General features: G+C 38.0%; 1 protein-coding gene across 13 annotated transcripts in view; it reads left to right on the forward strand.

Annotated features, from left to right (window-relative positions):
* SFMBT1 (Scm like with four mbt domains 1) overlaps positions 1 to 15,611 on the forward strand; it is a 121,049-nt gene that overhangs the window by 85,055 nt on the left and 20,383 nt on the right. For all 13 annotated transcript variants that reach the window (XR_009732536.1, XM_061396694.1, XM_061396687.1 and 10 more), the window contains 7 exons: positions 2,505 to 2,593; positions 5,172 to 5,418; positions 6,143 to 6,234; positions 7,098 to 7,199; positions 8,511 to 8,661; positions 10,868 to 10,950; positions 14,696 to 14,822. Coding sequence is in view for 12 of the 13 variants with exons in the window: in XM_061396694.1 (XP_061252678.1) it covers positions 2,505 to 2,593; positions 5,172 to 5,418; positions 6,143 to 6,234; positions 7,098 to 7,199; positions 8,511 to 8,661; positions 10,868 to 10,950; positions 14,696 to 14,822 (891 nt within the window). In the remaining variant the exon portion in view is untranslated. The remainder of the gene's footprint in view (positions 1 to 2,504; positions 2,594 to 5,171; positions 5,419 to 6,142; positions 6,235 to 7,097; positions 7,200 to 8,510; positions 8,662 to 10,867; positions 10,951 to 14,695; positions 14,823 to 15,611) is intronic.

Genomic DNA, 15,611 nt, shown 5'->3' on the forward strand with positions numbered 1-15,611 from the left:
AGATTCAACCAGTCCATTCTAAAGGAGATAAGTCCTGGGTGTTCATTGGAAGGACTGATGCTAAAGCTGAAACTCCAATACTTTGGTCACCTCATGTGAAGAGTTGACTCATTGGAAAAGACCCTGATGCTGAGAGGGATTGGGGGCAGGAGGAGAAGGGGACGACAGAGGGTGAGATGGCTGGATGTCATCACCAACTCGATGGACGTGAGTTTGAGTGAACTCCGGGAGTTGGTGATGGACAGGGAGGCCTGGCGTGCTGCGATTCATGGGGTTGCAAAGAGTCGGACACGACTGAGCGACTGAATTGAACTGAAATGTATATATGGCTATAGAATTTAAAGCTAAAAGATGGTTATAAGAGAGACAACATAAATACAGTATAGCTGTAAAAAACACGGGACCACAGTGGAGAGAACAGGTGAATGGTGGTATAAGCTTATTCATCCTCCCTCCCTCTTTGAAAATGGGGTTATTGCCTAATAATTTAACTGATTACCTTTCGTGTGTGAACTGGGAGTAAAATGCTGTTAAGTGAAATGAGATGCTGAAAGAGAGGAGAAAAAGGAGGTTATTGCTAACTTAACGTTGTTTGTTAAAAAAAAGAAATAGAAAATAGTCTAAAATTAAAGAGGACTAGAATTGTTACATAAAGATATAGTATAAAGATAACCAGAAGGAAAAAAGAACCACAGACTTTTCTAAGTGCCAAAAGATAGATTTTAAAAAGAAAAAGTATATATTTAAATAAAATATATCACATAGTGAAAGACTATAGATCCACACAGGTAATTTATGTAATATTAAACAATAAGTCAGCATTGAGGCCATATCTTTGATAATGTAAATAAATTATGTTTATAAATAAATTATATATAAATTAATGGGCTTTCTCTTCTATTAAAAGTAGACAATTCAGGTTGGCTCACAAAGTAAAACCCACTTCTGTGCTATTACAGGAAACATACGTAAATGGAGATATTCTGAAAGAATAAACAGAAAAGGATGGACAAAGATACGTAGACCAGGTGCAAATAGAAAGCAGGAGTCTCAGTCTTGATATCTGACAAAGGTGGAATTCAGATCAGAAAGCACTGTAAGAGACAAAGAAGGGTATTTTATTGTTATTTTTCTAATTGAAGTATAGTTGATTTACAATGTTGTGTTGGTTTCAAGTATTCAGCAGAGTGATTCAGTTATACATATTATATAAATTCTTTTTTAGGTTCTTTTCCATATAGGTTATTGCAAGATACTGAATATAGTTCCCTGTGCTGTACAGTGGATCCTCGTTGTTTCTCTGTTTTGTGTGTGCTCATGTATATCTGTTAATCTCAAACTCCTAATTTATCCCTCTCCCTCCCCTTTGATAACTGTAAGTTTGTTTTCTATGTCTGTGAGTCTGTTTCTGTTTTGTAAATAAGTTCATTTGTATCCATTTTTTAGATTCCACGTAAAAGTGATATCATATGATATTTGTCTTTGACTTATGTCACTTAGCATGATTAATCTCTTGGTCCACCATGTTGCTACAGATGGCATTATTTCATTCTTTGTTATAACTGAGTAATATTCTGTTGTGTGTGTATAACAATATATATCATCTTTCCAAAGAAGACTACTTCATAGTGACAGAAGGTACAGTCATTAAGAAAAAGAAACAGTCTATCTACATACATCAAAGGAGTGGTCTCCAGATGCTTTGTTACATGAATAAAGAAAAATCCATATTGAATGAGGGAGGAAGAAGATATATGAATGTGTGTGTGAATTTCATTTTTTAAAAATGAAGGAATACTTTTTTTAATTGAACAATGGTTGAATAGCAGTAAGGAACACACCATTTTAAAAAGTTACCTATAGGAAAAGGAGGGAATAGGATGAAGGGGACAAAGACAAAAGCCAGATTTTCTGAATGTAACTTACTTTGTAGAATTGAATTTTGAACCATGTAAATATTCTATATAACTTGTGAAAAAAAGTTTTAAAAAATGCAAATAAATCTGTGTTTGGAGCTTGTGAATTAACTACCCAAAATAGAAAAACTATTTCAATGATTTTCAAATACAGTAATTTAAATGTATGTCCCTGTGGGGAAAGTTACCTGTGGAGAAAGAACGGAATAGGATGAAGGGAACAAGGATAAAAGGCAGTTGTTGAAACTACCATACATGGGGATTCATTATATTATTTTCTCTACTTTTCGGTATGTTTGAAAATTTCCACAATAAAAAAGTAGCTTATTTTTGAATAACATTATACTGACAGTGATACTTACAGTGAGTTGGGCCCGTTCTCCTTTTTTTTTGGATAAAACTAACCAGGAAGTAACTCATATCTACAGGAGTATTATTTTTAAGCTCTCAAAGAATCAATATGTTGGGCTCTTACATATTAAAAAGTTAAATGCACCTCTAAACCATTTTCACAGAGTTAGTTTTCTGTATTCTGTGTGGTTTACTTTCTTTGTGTTTCGTGGCTGACAGTATGATTCCGTCATCTAGGCATCAGAGATAAAGTGTCTGACTGGGATGAGTTTCTACGGCAGACCCTGACCGGAGCATGTAGTCCTCCTGTTCCACTGCTAGAGGGCGTGAGTATTATTGCTTCCAGAATCAGGATGGAAAACTAATGTTCCTCTTCAGGGAATCTTAAAATGGCTTGCTTATTTACCACTCTGAGTCAGTTCAGCATTACTACTACAAACCCAGGTGTAGGTCTTAAGGGTGTAAACTTAACCTCAGAGGTTGTAAACTGGTGGCTTGCTCAGAGCCTAGAATGTTTTTTAATTGGTTGCAAACACATAAAACGCTATAGTTTTCCAGATTCTTTCACGCAGCTTGGAAATGTGGCCTTTTTCAGCTCTCACTTGGGACTGAGCCAGGGTTGAATCTTTTGGTGTGGACATGTGTAACTCCCACACCAGGTGACTTGAGAGACCCCTTTTCTTTTTCCCAGAAGATCCTGCAGCACTACCTACCTACTTTCAGCAGTTCTTTTAAATTAGTGTAGCTTTTGGGCTTTTTGGTGAATATAGATAATCTTATTTTTGTGAAATGAATTTATTGGTTATGATGTTTCTAATTTACATTTTGTCTCTGTTATACCAGCAAAATTGTTTGTAGCATATGTGAAATGTGGTTTATGAAGGTTCCAATGTCTTTACATCCTTACCAACACCTGTTGTTCTGTTTTTGGCTATAGCTGTCCTATTGTGTGTAAAATGGCTTCTCACTTTGAGTTGCATTTCCCTAATGACTGGTAATATTGAAAATCTTCTATGTGCTTCTTTTTTGGAGAAGTATCTGCTCATTTTAAAATTGGGCTATTTATCTTTTTATTATTGGCTTGTAAGGGTTACTTATAAATTCAAATTACAAGTCTAGATCAAGATATATGATTTTTAAAATGTTTTATCCTGTTTTGTAGATTGTTTTTTCACTTTCTTGAAGATATTGTTTGTAGAACAAAAGTTTATTTCGATGTAATCCAATTTATCTTTTTTTGTCTTAATCTTTAAGAAGGCTTTGCTTAACTCAAGGTCATAAAGGTTTGCTCCTATATTCTGAATGTTTTATAGTTCTAACTCTTATATATTTGATTCTGTGATCCATTCACAATTCCCCTTTTAAGCTTGATTGTTGAATTTGTTTCTAGGTGATCTTTATATTTTATACACGCATACCTCAATTTATTGTGCTTCACTTTACTGTGCTTTACAGATACTGCAGTTTTTACAAATTGAAGCTCTGTGGCAACCCTTCTTTGAGCAAGTCTGTTGGCACTATTTTTCCAGCAGTGTTTGCTTACTTTGTGTTTCTGTATTACATTTTGGTAATTCTCACAATGTTTCAAACTTTTTCATTATTATTATATTTGTATGATCTCTAATCAGTGATCTTTGATGTAACTATTGTATTAAGTTTTTTGTTCTGTATTTTTAAATTAAAGTTTATGCATTGTTTTTTTAGACATAATGCTGTTGCATACTTAATAGACTAACTATAGTACAAACTTAATTTTTATATATACCAGGAAGCCAAAAAATTAGTTTGGTTCACTTTATTTCTATATTTACTTTATTGCTGTAGTCTGGAACTGAACCTGCAATATCTCAGAGGTGTGCCTGTACTCTGACACATTTAATTACGTTTAGTCAGGGTCTGGCTCACCACTCAGTAACATATGAATAAATGAATTAATCTGCTCTGTAATGACTTTGATTCAGCCATTTTTATCTTTAGTTGTGAATGTGTGCCTTTATTTGTTCATGTGTTCTTTTGCACATATATAAATATGTAATTATCATAGAACAGTTCTTAGGAGGAAAAAAATTAAGTTTGAACATTAAGAAATGATGACATGATATATTGAAATCACCCTTTTTTATTTCTTTTTTCTAGTTTTTAGTAGTATATCTAAAGAATGAGAATTAAACTTTTCCTTTCGTTGAGTGTATTCAAAACACTTACTCTATTATTCGTAAGAGCATTGTTGTGAAATGAGTAAAACATCAGAAATAACTGAAATCCCATCAGTATGTAAGTGGATAAACTACTGCCCAAGTATAATAGAGAATATCAGTAAAGCAGATTAAAAGAATGAGGAAGATTTGTATGTGCTGTAATAGAAAGATAGCTATAAAATATTAAGTGATACAAACACACTGAAAAACAATATATAGTTTTCAAAAAATACAAGAGAGAGAAAAAGATAAGACATGGATGGATGTTGACTTGGGTGTAAAAAACCTATTCTCACAGAGTGTTTGCCAAAGCATTTATCGTGTTCTTTCCTGGAGGTGGGTTGTGGGTGATTTTTACTTTTGTCATGTTTGATTTTTTTTTTTAATGATGATCATACTTGGCTTTTACAAAGACTTAAGTAATGATGATATTTTAAAAATTCTTTCTAGATGAAACTATGTAGCATAGTCCTAGAGATAGAAATCTTTTAGAATAGTTCTATTGCTTTATAGTAAATTTTCTTTAAGGTAGATATTTTCACATCACCAGAAATAATACTATACAGACTTGTCTAATATTAGGCGGTTCAGTGTCCCTAGCTTTGAATGGATAAGAATATAAAAGCTAGTTTGAGTTCATTTAAAACTTGACTTTTAAAAATATTATGTTACCTCTCATAAAATCATTTTGCTTTTTTACCTGTAGCTCCGTAACGGGAGGAATCCTTTAGATCTCATTGCTCCAGGTTCCAGGCTGGAATGTCAAGCTTTCCAGGACTCTTTAAGTACTTGGATTGTTACTGTGGTAGACAACATTGGGGGAAGGCTGAAGCTGCGTTATGAAGGACTTGAGGGTTCTGATAATGTTGAACATTGGTTGTATTACTTGGATCCGTTTCTTCATCACGTTGGTTGGGCTGCTCAACAAGGGTATGAGCTTCAACCCCCATCAGGTGAGGAGCAATATAACATTTTTCTTTTAATATTGGGCATTATTGTTTATTAATATCAATGAGACTGAAAAATACATTATTCTGCATGTTACAAAAGCCTTTGTTGATTTGCATAATAGAAGTATTGCAAATGTATATGGAATATGTAAATGCCTTTTTTTTTTTTTTGGAGGGGGGAGCTTTGTTGCCTTAGTAATTTGCCACACATACTGATACACCTTCTGCCCCAGCTTTTACTGACTTCTGCCCTAAGTTATACTGACCCCTTACCAAAACTGAAGAAAAGTTCTCTAAGTAGCATTCAAATAGACGTAGGAGTAGGACAGGTCTTGAGTTCAAAGCGGATTATTGATTAAAGATATTCCAGTTTAAAAAAATAAAAAACTTTAAAAAAAAATATTAAAATAGGAGTTAATGTTGAAATCACTCGCATTCATTATTATATACCGCAATTTGGATGTTGTATTATTTTGTGGACTGGAGTAATCCTTATGGTCTCATGATAGGTGTTTTTACTCAACTACTACCCAGGTTCTGAACAGAGGACACAAGGTACTGAAGTTTAAGTAGGACTGCTCTGAGTAAAGATGGTATAAGTGGGCTTGAACCCCTCCCTTTTCCCAGGGGAAAGTGACTTTTTTGTTTATGTGAATGATTTCAGAGCAGTTATAAAATTTGTAAGTTCTCAGATCACTTAAAGCATCCTGTCTTGTTTTAACTAAAGCCATCAGACATCTGAAAAATGAAGCTGAGTGGCAAGAGATCTTGGCCAAAGTCAAAGAGGAGGAAGAGCCATTACCATCTTATTTGTTTAAGGTAAAAACAAAAATGTGGTAGATAGGGACTTGTCTTCTCACAGTAGAGTACAGCAATATGAGGAAGCTGCAAAGTGTGAAATAACCCCTGGTGTCAGTGAGAGCGCTGTGATGACTGAAGGAGACGAAGAGGTTTCAAGGCTGGAGTGATGATCATCCTTCCTTTTTACCTGAAGGTAGTCTAGGTTTTCTCCCGAATGCTCTTAAAGCATTCTGAGTCTTTTCTCTTCTGCTTTTAAACTACATAGCCCTAACTTGTATTAAAATAAGCTTGTTGTTTTCTGTGGATGGTCCTTGTGTTCCAAATGTAGTGAGTAGGAGTGCTTGCTCCCTTTGGTTTTCTTTTTTTCCTGAATAGTTTTTTCTAGGCTAGGAAGATAATTACAGGACTAGATTATTTAATAGAAGCTGGACAGTTTCATTATTTTAATTAAGAGTAGTTTTCAGGACTTCCCTGGTGATGCAGTGGATAAGAATCCACCTGCCAATGCAGGAGACAAGCGTGCAATCCCTGTTCTGGAAAGATCCCACATGCCATGGAGCAACCAAGCTTGTGCACTGCAAGTACTGAGCCTGTAGTCTAGAGCCCAGGAGCCACAACTAATGAGCCTGCATGTTAGAACTACTGAGGCCTGTGTTCCTAGAGCCTATGCTCTATAACAAGAAGTTACCACAGTGAGAAGCCCACACACCACAACAAGGAGTAGCCCCCGCTAGAGAAAGCCTGTAGGCAGCAACAAGACCCAGTACAACCAAAAGCAAGTAAATAAAAAATTTAAAAAATGAGTAGTATTCAGCTATATGTTAGCGTAAAGTAAATGTGAAAATACTATATTTTATTTCCTCTTGGCCTTTGCATTTCAGGACAAGCGAGTGATCGGCACTCACTCATTCTCTGTAAATATGAAATTAGAAGCTGTGGACCCCTGGTCTCCTTTTGGCATCTCTCCTGCTACAGTTGTTAAGGTAAAATGGAGGCAACTATCTTGGTAAGAATTCTTGTTAGGGTGGCTGTTTTAGGAAATTGGTGGTGTTTTGATCGTTAGACTCTGCTAATCCAATCCATTGTTTCTCCTAAGCTGTGAGGTTAGAATTAGTTCTGTGCACATCTTACGTTTCTAATGTCCAACTCTTTGTGGTGCATTCCTTTTTCAGAGCTTGGTTGCCCCAGTTAACCAAAGCCTGGGTACCAGAGGAGTGGGGTGCACATTCTTTGGGGGCAGTCGTAGCTGTGTCCTATGGCAGTCCTCCATAACTAGAGGAGATCTAACCAGGAGGTAGCCCATGGTATCTGAAAAGTTTGGAGGCAGGCAGTGTCATCAATGTCCAACTAGGTGCCAGGCTCATTGGGTGAACAGGTGTGTGGAAAACAGTGGTTTTAGTGTCACAAGATTGAAAGTAGAGTTGTTCCAGCCATGGATTCCAGACGTAGACTTTTAATCTTTTGGAAGACTAACGAAAACAGGCTCTGGTTAGGAGTATGCACAAGAACAGGGCGGGTTGTCTGTGATGGTAACAGGCCCAGTTACTGGTTATGAGAACTGATGCATAAGGCAGAGAATTTTGTTTTAGGAGTAGAGCAGAAGTCCGTTTACTGAGAGTAGAACCAAAAGTCAGGTGTGACAAGAGGAGTGGTTACTTGGAAGCTGAATCATCTGACCTATTGAGATTTGAATTTTCCTTGTCTCAGAAGAGGATAATTCTTAGAACAAGAAGGGATCTTGAACCTGCAATGGGGCCAGAAAGTCCTTTCTGGAGTCTGAATGGTAGGTGGTAAGGAGCTAGGGGAGGTTCATAAAACCTTCTTTTTGGTATTTGAAACTAGGCTAGGATCTGATCTAATAAACTAGTGTAGCTGACTCCTCTCTAAGTCTGAACGAAGTTTTGTTCACAGCTCACACACTTGGATTTAAATCTAAGCTCTGTTTCTACCCGTCTGTGTAACATGGTGCAAGTTACTAACTTTTTTAAACTCAGTTTTCTTTTCTGCAAAATAGGATTGATAATGGTACCTCATTAGATTGTTAGAAAGATTAAAACTGAATTAATATTACATGAAAAGCATTTGATTAAAACAATACTGACATAAAGATAAGATTTATTGAGTGCTTAGTAGTAGTATTAAAACAGACTTAACGTCACTATTAATGTGGCTACGAACTTTTATAACATGTTTATTAGCTACACCAAAGAAATGGCATGTGTGTATGTGCACACGTATGTATATATGTACACAAAAAAAGTTTATCTATTTTGTGTGTTAAATTATACATACAGGTTTTTGATGAAAAGTATTTTCTGGTGGAAATGGATGATTTGCGACTGGAGAATCGTGGGCAGCGATCCTTCGTGTGTCACACCGACAGCCCTGGTATTTTCCCTGTGCAGTGGAGTCTGAAGAATGGTTTACACATCAGCCCCCCTCCTGGTGTGTATTCATTCTTTTCTCATTTGTTTGCTTGGGAATGAGATTTATCATGAGATTTATGAGATAAATGAGATTTATCAGGTGGCTTTACCTGGATCTTTTGTCCCCCCGCCTCCTCACACCCAGTCCAGTCCTTAGTGGTTTGGGGGCACAAGACAAGTATAAACAAAGACCTAGATTCCAGTTTCTACATATTTAAATATTACAAATTAAGCTTGTGCTGCTGTGCTATGCTTAGTCGCTCAGTTGTGTTGACTCTGCAAGCCTGTGGACTGTAGCCCCTCAGGCTCCTCTGTCCATGGGATTTCCCAGGCAAGAATAAAAGTTTGCCATTTTACTCCAGGGGATCTTCCTGACCCAGGGTTTGAGCCCATGTCTCTTGCTTGCCAAGCAGATTCTTTACCACTGAGCCACCTGGGAAGCCCATAAATTAAGCTTGAAAACTAGGAAAGTATGTCCTACTACTTAGATAAATATCTTCATGACAACCTAGGATTCCATGCAACCTCCATCTGTGTCTGTCGGGAGGCAGTAGGGGTGAGGGTAGGATGCAATGAGCTTTGGGAGCTGGCTTACAAGAAACAGCCTGAGAGCCAGAGTGAGGAGGTGGATTGATGACTGTTCGGTTTCTGGACCTCCTCTTAAAGGGAGATGCTTTGGACTTCAGAGGGAGGATTTTGGTCAAGAGTAGAACTCAGGCTGTAAGTAGGAAAGTAGCAGCTCATTTTCCTCATGTTTGCAGCCTTGCAAAGTTTAACCTTTGACCCTTTAATTAAGGCTACTAAATATGACTTATTTGAGCTGAAATAAAAATTTTAATTTAGAGTATCTGGAAGTATAATATGTTTATCTGATTTTTATATCAGCAAGTCAGATTATTTGACTGGCGATGTATTATACTTTATTGGCAAGTCCTTGGTAAAATGTATCTTCACTTTCCAAATGGTGACTGCTGGAACACTGGACTGGGAGTGTTCTTTTCTGTTCACAAGAGTCACAGACTGTGAACCTTTGTCTTCCGTTCAGCCTTCATTTATCCAACAAACATTTGTGGAATGTTTGCGTTGAGCCAGGCCTTGGACTAGTCACTGGAGAAACAAAAGTGAGAACGACAGTTCCTGCGATGAGCAAATAGGGGAAAACAGTAGCAGAAGCCCCCTGGGTCTCCCTCATCAGTGACCAGACAGTGGGGGTGCCTGCCTGGTGAGGATGGAAGGGGTGGGGTACACACCTTCAGGAGCAAGTTCTTTGCGTGAATGCTCTGAACACCCCAAATTCCTTATCCTGTCTGCCGTCTTTTGTGAGAAGATAAAACATTTGTATTAAAGATATCAGCGCTCTCAGCATTTTTATAGACAATGCAGCTGTCTTTATAAATAGAAGGAAAGTAGTGGGTTTTGAATTCAAAATGGCAGGTGATTTACTGTCAGGAGTTGAAGTGGAGGCAGAGAAAATACGGTGCCAGTCTGAACCTGGGCAGAGGAGCTGGCTGCACATTGTAGGCTGGAGCAGTCTTATAGCCTGCTCTGTGCCTGTGGGGCACTGAACTCCGGGGACCAGAGAGAAGCAGAGACCCAGCGGGGCAGCAGGGCTCAGTCAGCTCCTGGCACAGAGCCAGTGCCGTCAGGGTGTTGGTTTAGAGGGGCTTCTGCCAAGAACCCTGTAGACTGAAGCGAGGAATTAAGCTCAGTTTTTTTTTGTGAAATGAATTCATGACTCAGGTTATGGGAACATTGAGATTTTGTAGAAAAGGAAACTGTTGAGAGTATTAGTAGTAGCTACGACACGTTTTAGGAAATAACTTTATGAAAGAAGTCTTCATTGATTTAACCAGTGCTGTAGGTTGTTTGCTATCTCTTTTCCTTTAGCGCCTAAGTCGTAATAGAAGGATAATGAGACTGGAATTATTAGCACAGATCAAATTCAGTCATAACTGTTTTAAAATCTTTTGTTAAATTGTCAACAACTAATCATAAATACTGCTCAAATAAATGCTTGATTTGAAGTGTGAAAGTTGAAAATTCTCTCCAGAGTTGCTCTATTTTATAAAAATCAATAATACTTTAGATTTGATAGGATGTTTTTTCCTCTAAAATGATCAAGTCCTCAAATTAGCGAAATTACAAGTCGTGGGTGGATACCAGCAGAGAGGTAAAGCCAGGCTAGCACGTGAAGTGTGAGTCATTGCTCTTTTGTCCCTGCCTAGGCTACCAGGGCCAGGACTTTGACTGGGCCGACTACCTCAAACAGTGTGGTGCTGAAGCTGCTCCCCAGAGGTGCTTCCCTCCGGTGAGAATCCCGTGCCCACAGGGCCACTGCTCCGGGGCTGTGGGGGACTGCTGCCTTCCTGCGCTGTAGTGATGTTTACTCTGAAGCCAGTTCTCTCATGCAACCCAGAAAAGCCTCTTGTTGCTTGTAATAAAATGGTCCAAGGAAAAGTTCATTTACTGCAGAAGTTAATTTGTTAATTTAATTAGCTTAACAGTTTTACTGGTTTATTTTTTTATTAGCTGAAATTATATGAATTTAAAATTTTAGTTTATGATTAATTTTGATAGTCCATTAAATATGAAAATATGTTGAAATATTAAGGGGTGAAAATTGTTAAACTTACTCATGGTTAACAAGGGCAAGTAACAGTGAAAAGCTTAGGACATAAAACAGTAATTTCTTACTCTATCCAACTTTCCATGGCTTCCCTTCCCAGAAGTATTTACTTCCTATTCTTCTCACTGTTATTCTCATATTTATAGTTCTTTATTTATAATACACTGCTGTCTTTTGAGTTAATTTTAGATGTGTCTCTTGATTCTATATTATGATAAATGAGTAATCTGGCTATTTTACTACTTTTCTCCTCTGTCTTTCCTGTTTCTTCTTCCTATTAGGGTGATTTTACAATTTTTGGTTAAGTCTGAATTTGAGTATTTATGTTACCATGGACATTTAAGTGTTACTCACAGATTGTTGTTGTTCAGTCACCAAGTCCAACTCCCTGCCACCTGCATAGACTGCGGCATCCCAGGCTTCACTGTCCTTTGCCATCCCGGAGCTTGCTCAAATTCCTGTCCATTGAATTGGTGATGCTATCTAACTGTCTCATCCTCTGCCACCCTCTTCTCCTTTTGCCTTCACTCTTTCCCACCTGATGAGTAGTGCATTATTTTATGATTGCTTTCTCTTTTAATTTGTCCTCAAGTTAATAACTGCCTTGTTTTTCATAGCTTAATTTTCTTTGTTTCTTTGTTATAAAACTACCTTTTCCCACACCATTCAGTAGATTCTCAAAACTGTTTGCACATCAGGAAATCTGTCATTTTTAAATTTTTTTTTAAAGAGACACCCCTCTTAGCAACCCCTTTCTAGACAGGTTACTCTCTTGGCTTGCTGTGTAGTTTTAATTCTGGAAACTGCTCTTCTCTGTGTCCCAAGGAATTGCCTCTCCCTTTTCTTTGGACTTGAAATTCCTGTTTTGTATATCTCATGGCCTCCTTTTTTTGGTTTACTCCCTTGTTTTTGATGGAGTCTGTCTTTCAAAAGCTTCCTGAAATGCAATGCAAGAGACATAAATTTTAGTAGACATTTTGTGTTTGAAAATATCTTCACTCAGCTAACTTGACTCATCATTTGGCTCAGTGTGGAATTTTAGGCTGAAAGTTATTTCATTGTAGAATTTTGAAAGCATCAATTGTTTTCTGCCTTCAGTTCAGTTCAGTCGCTCAGTCGTGTCCGACTCTTTGTGACCCTGTGAACTGCAGCACCCCAGGCTTCCATGTCCGTCACCAACTCCTGGAGCCTACTCAAACTCATGTCCATTGAGTCGGTGATGCCATCCAACCATCTCATCCTCTGTTGTCCCCTTCTCCTCCTGCCTTCAATATTTCCCAGCATCAGGGTCTTTCCAGATGAGTCAGTTCTTTGCATCAGGTGGCCAATGTAATGGAGTTTCAGCTTCAGCATCAGTCCTTCTAATGAATATTCAGGACTGATTTCCTTTAGGATGGACTGGTTTGATCTCCTTGCTGTCCAAGGGACTCTCAGAAGTCTCCTCCAACACCACAGTTCAAAAACATCAATTCTTTGGCACTCAGCTTTCTTTATTTATAGTCCAACTCTCACATCCATACATGACTACTGGAAAAAACACAGCTTTGACTAGACCTTTGTTGGCAAAATAATGTCCGTGCTTTTTAATATGCTGTCTAGGTTGGTCATAACTTTACTTCCAAGGAGCAAGCATCTTTTAATTTTATGGCTGTAGTCACCATCTGCAGTCTTTTTGGAGCCCCCCAAAATAAAGTCTGTCACTGTTTCCATTTATTTGCCATGAAGTGATGGGACTGGATGCCATGATCTTAGTTTTCTGAATGTTGAGTTTTAAGCCAACTTTTTCACTCTCCTCTTTCACTTTCATCAAGAGGCTCTTTAGTTCTTCTTCACTTTCTGCCATAAGGGTGGTGTCATCTGCATATCTGAGGTTATTGATATTTCTCCTGGCAATCTTGATCACAGCTTTGGTTCATCCAGTCCAGCATTTCTCATGATGTACTCTGAATGTAAGTTAAATAAGTTTTCTACCTTACAGTGTTGGTATTGAGAAGTTAAAAGACATTCTTATTCTTGGTCTCTCATATATGACCTGCCTTTTGCTCTGTCCCTGGAAGATTATAGAATCTCTTTTGTCACTACATTTCAATGTGAAACCATGGCTTGGCCCATCTTCACCCATGTGCTGGTGCGTGGAGAGCGGATTCTCTCTGGACCTTTGCCTCTCTGTGCTGGGAAGCTGTCTTGAATCTCTTCTTTGATTCCTTTTCTCTTTCTCTTTTTTCCTTCTGAAATTTCTCATTTTGTTGGCCCTCTGGATCAGGCCTCTAATCCCCCACACCGCCTGCCCCCTCCCCAGCACCTTTCCTACTTCTTAGGACTTTTTTCCCTTGCTTTCTGGAAGATTTCCTAAACTTTATGTTTCAACTCTTGTTTTGAGTTTTTAATTTTTGATATCACATTTTAAAAAATAGTTTCTTTTTGGCTGTGTTCGGTGGGTTGCATGGGCTTGTCTCTCGATGCAGCAAGTGGGGGCTGCTCTCTATTGCGTGCACAGGTTTCTCGTTGTGGTGACTTCTCTTGTTGCAGGGCACACATGGTCGGTAGTTGCAGCTCTCGGGTTCTAGAGCAAAGGCTTAATAGTTGTGGTGTATGGGCTTAGTTGCTCCTCAGTTTGTGGGATTTTCCCAGACCAGAGATCAAACCTGTGTCTCCTGCTTTGGCAGCTGGATTCTTTATCACTGAGCCACTAGGGAAGCTCTGATATCACATTTTTAACTTTTAAAACCTATTTCTTATCTCTGAATATTTGTTTTTAATAACATGCTATTCTTATTTTAAAGATGTGGCAATGTTTCTTATCTTTCAGAGGATGTTAATTACTCCTGCTTTTTTTGTGATGATTCTTCTTGCATAATCTGGTTTCTCCAAGTTGCTTATTTTATCTGTTTTTGTCTCTAGCTTTATTATCTTTAGATACCTGTTAATTCCTCGGTAGGATTTGTTTCATTATATTTAAGAAATCGGGACTAAAAGAAAAGGCTGATTGGAAGCTCTGAGCATGTAGGTAGCACTTGTCCATCTTGAACTACCCAGTTGGGAAGGATCTGGCTGGCCATTTGTTGGAGAAAGCTAAATCCATATCTTTATGTGTTCCTTCTTGTGCTTGTCATATTAACATAAGAAGTCTCTTTGAGTCCATTGCATGGCACATAGAGGCAGAGGCTGGGCCTCCTGGCATTCCGTATGGTAATCCCTGTTTTGGACAGCATGCACACCCTCAACTGTTCCTGTGTCCTCCTGCCCAGGGATCTGATGTTTTACTGCCTAGAGGATAAGTCTCATCTTCTTTAGGGAGGGGAAGGGACAGTTATCCTGGGGTGTGGAATAGAGGAGTTACTCTGGGATTAAATGTTACTTGGAAAGATCTCTCAGATGAGCACATGAGTGAATATTGAGTATGTTATTTGATGAATTTATTTTCTAGTCAATTTCTGAGCATGAATTTAAGGAGAACATGAAGCTTGAGGCAGTGAACCCTCTTCTCCCTGAAGAAGTGTGTGTTGCCACCATTACTGCAGTGAGAGGCTCCTACCTGTGGCTCCAGCTAGAGGGTGAGTGTCAGCTCCCCTGAGAAGCCTTCCTCTGAACACTCTTCGTTGCCTTCCTGTTTACCCCTGTAATGTGACTTGTTCAACTTAATTGATTAACTAAATAAGGTTCTTGTTCAGAGACTTCTAATTTATAATTTAAGACCTAAAAAGTTGTCTTCCTGTCCTTGACCTTCAAATTTTAGGAAATGAATTTGAATAAAAGCCTTCACTTATAGGGTCCCCTGTTTTCTTGAAGGGGAAAATATAGATTAAACAATATATATTTTGATATGACCAAAATATATGAGCTTGAGCATTAATAACCAGCTTATTCAAGAGATTATACTTTGGTTGTCCCCAACTAGAAGTACCAAAAAGTATGTGAAATTGACAAGATATATTATACTAAAAGTAATACTCAGTGATGGAACTGGTTTGTGAACAGAAAGTAGTATATGAGTACTCATCTCTACAACTAACTATGTTTGGCCTGGATTTTTTTTTTATTATTATTATTCAACCCGGATAGCCAGACTCGGTTCTTATGTTGTTCCCAGTTTGCAGAGTTAGTGTTTAACACAGGGATCAAGAACCATATTAGGTATACATGTTTATGCAGCCCCTTCTGAGCAACTTGTCTTTATCAGTTTCTGATTTGAGCTACCTTTTCTACCTCCTGGCTTGTGCCTGAGTACCAGAACTGATGTTTTTTAAATGAGTAGAACTATAACTTTTGCCTTTTATTTTCCAGTTATTTCATGGAATTCACTACCATATTTGTCTACCATCTGCATATTACTAGTAGTTCTA

Source organism: Bos javanicus, chromosome 22 (assembly GCF_032452875.1).
Source record: "Bos javanicus breed banteng chromosome 22, ARS-OSU_banteng_1.0, whole genome shotgun sequence".
Classification (NCBI taxonomy): domain Eukaryota; kingdom Metazoa; phylum Chordata; class Mammalia; order Artiodactyla; family Bovidae; genus Bos; species Bos javanicus.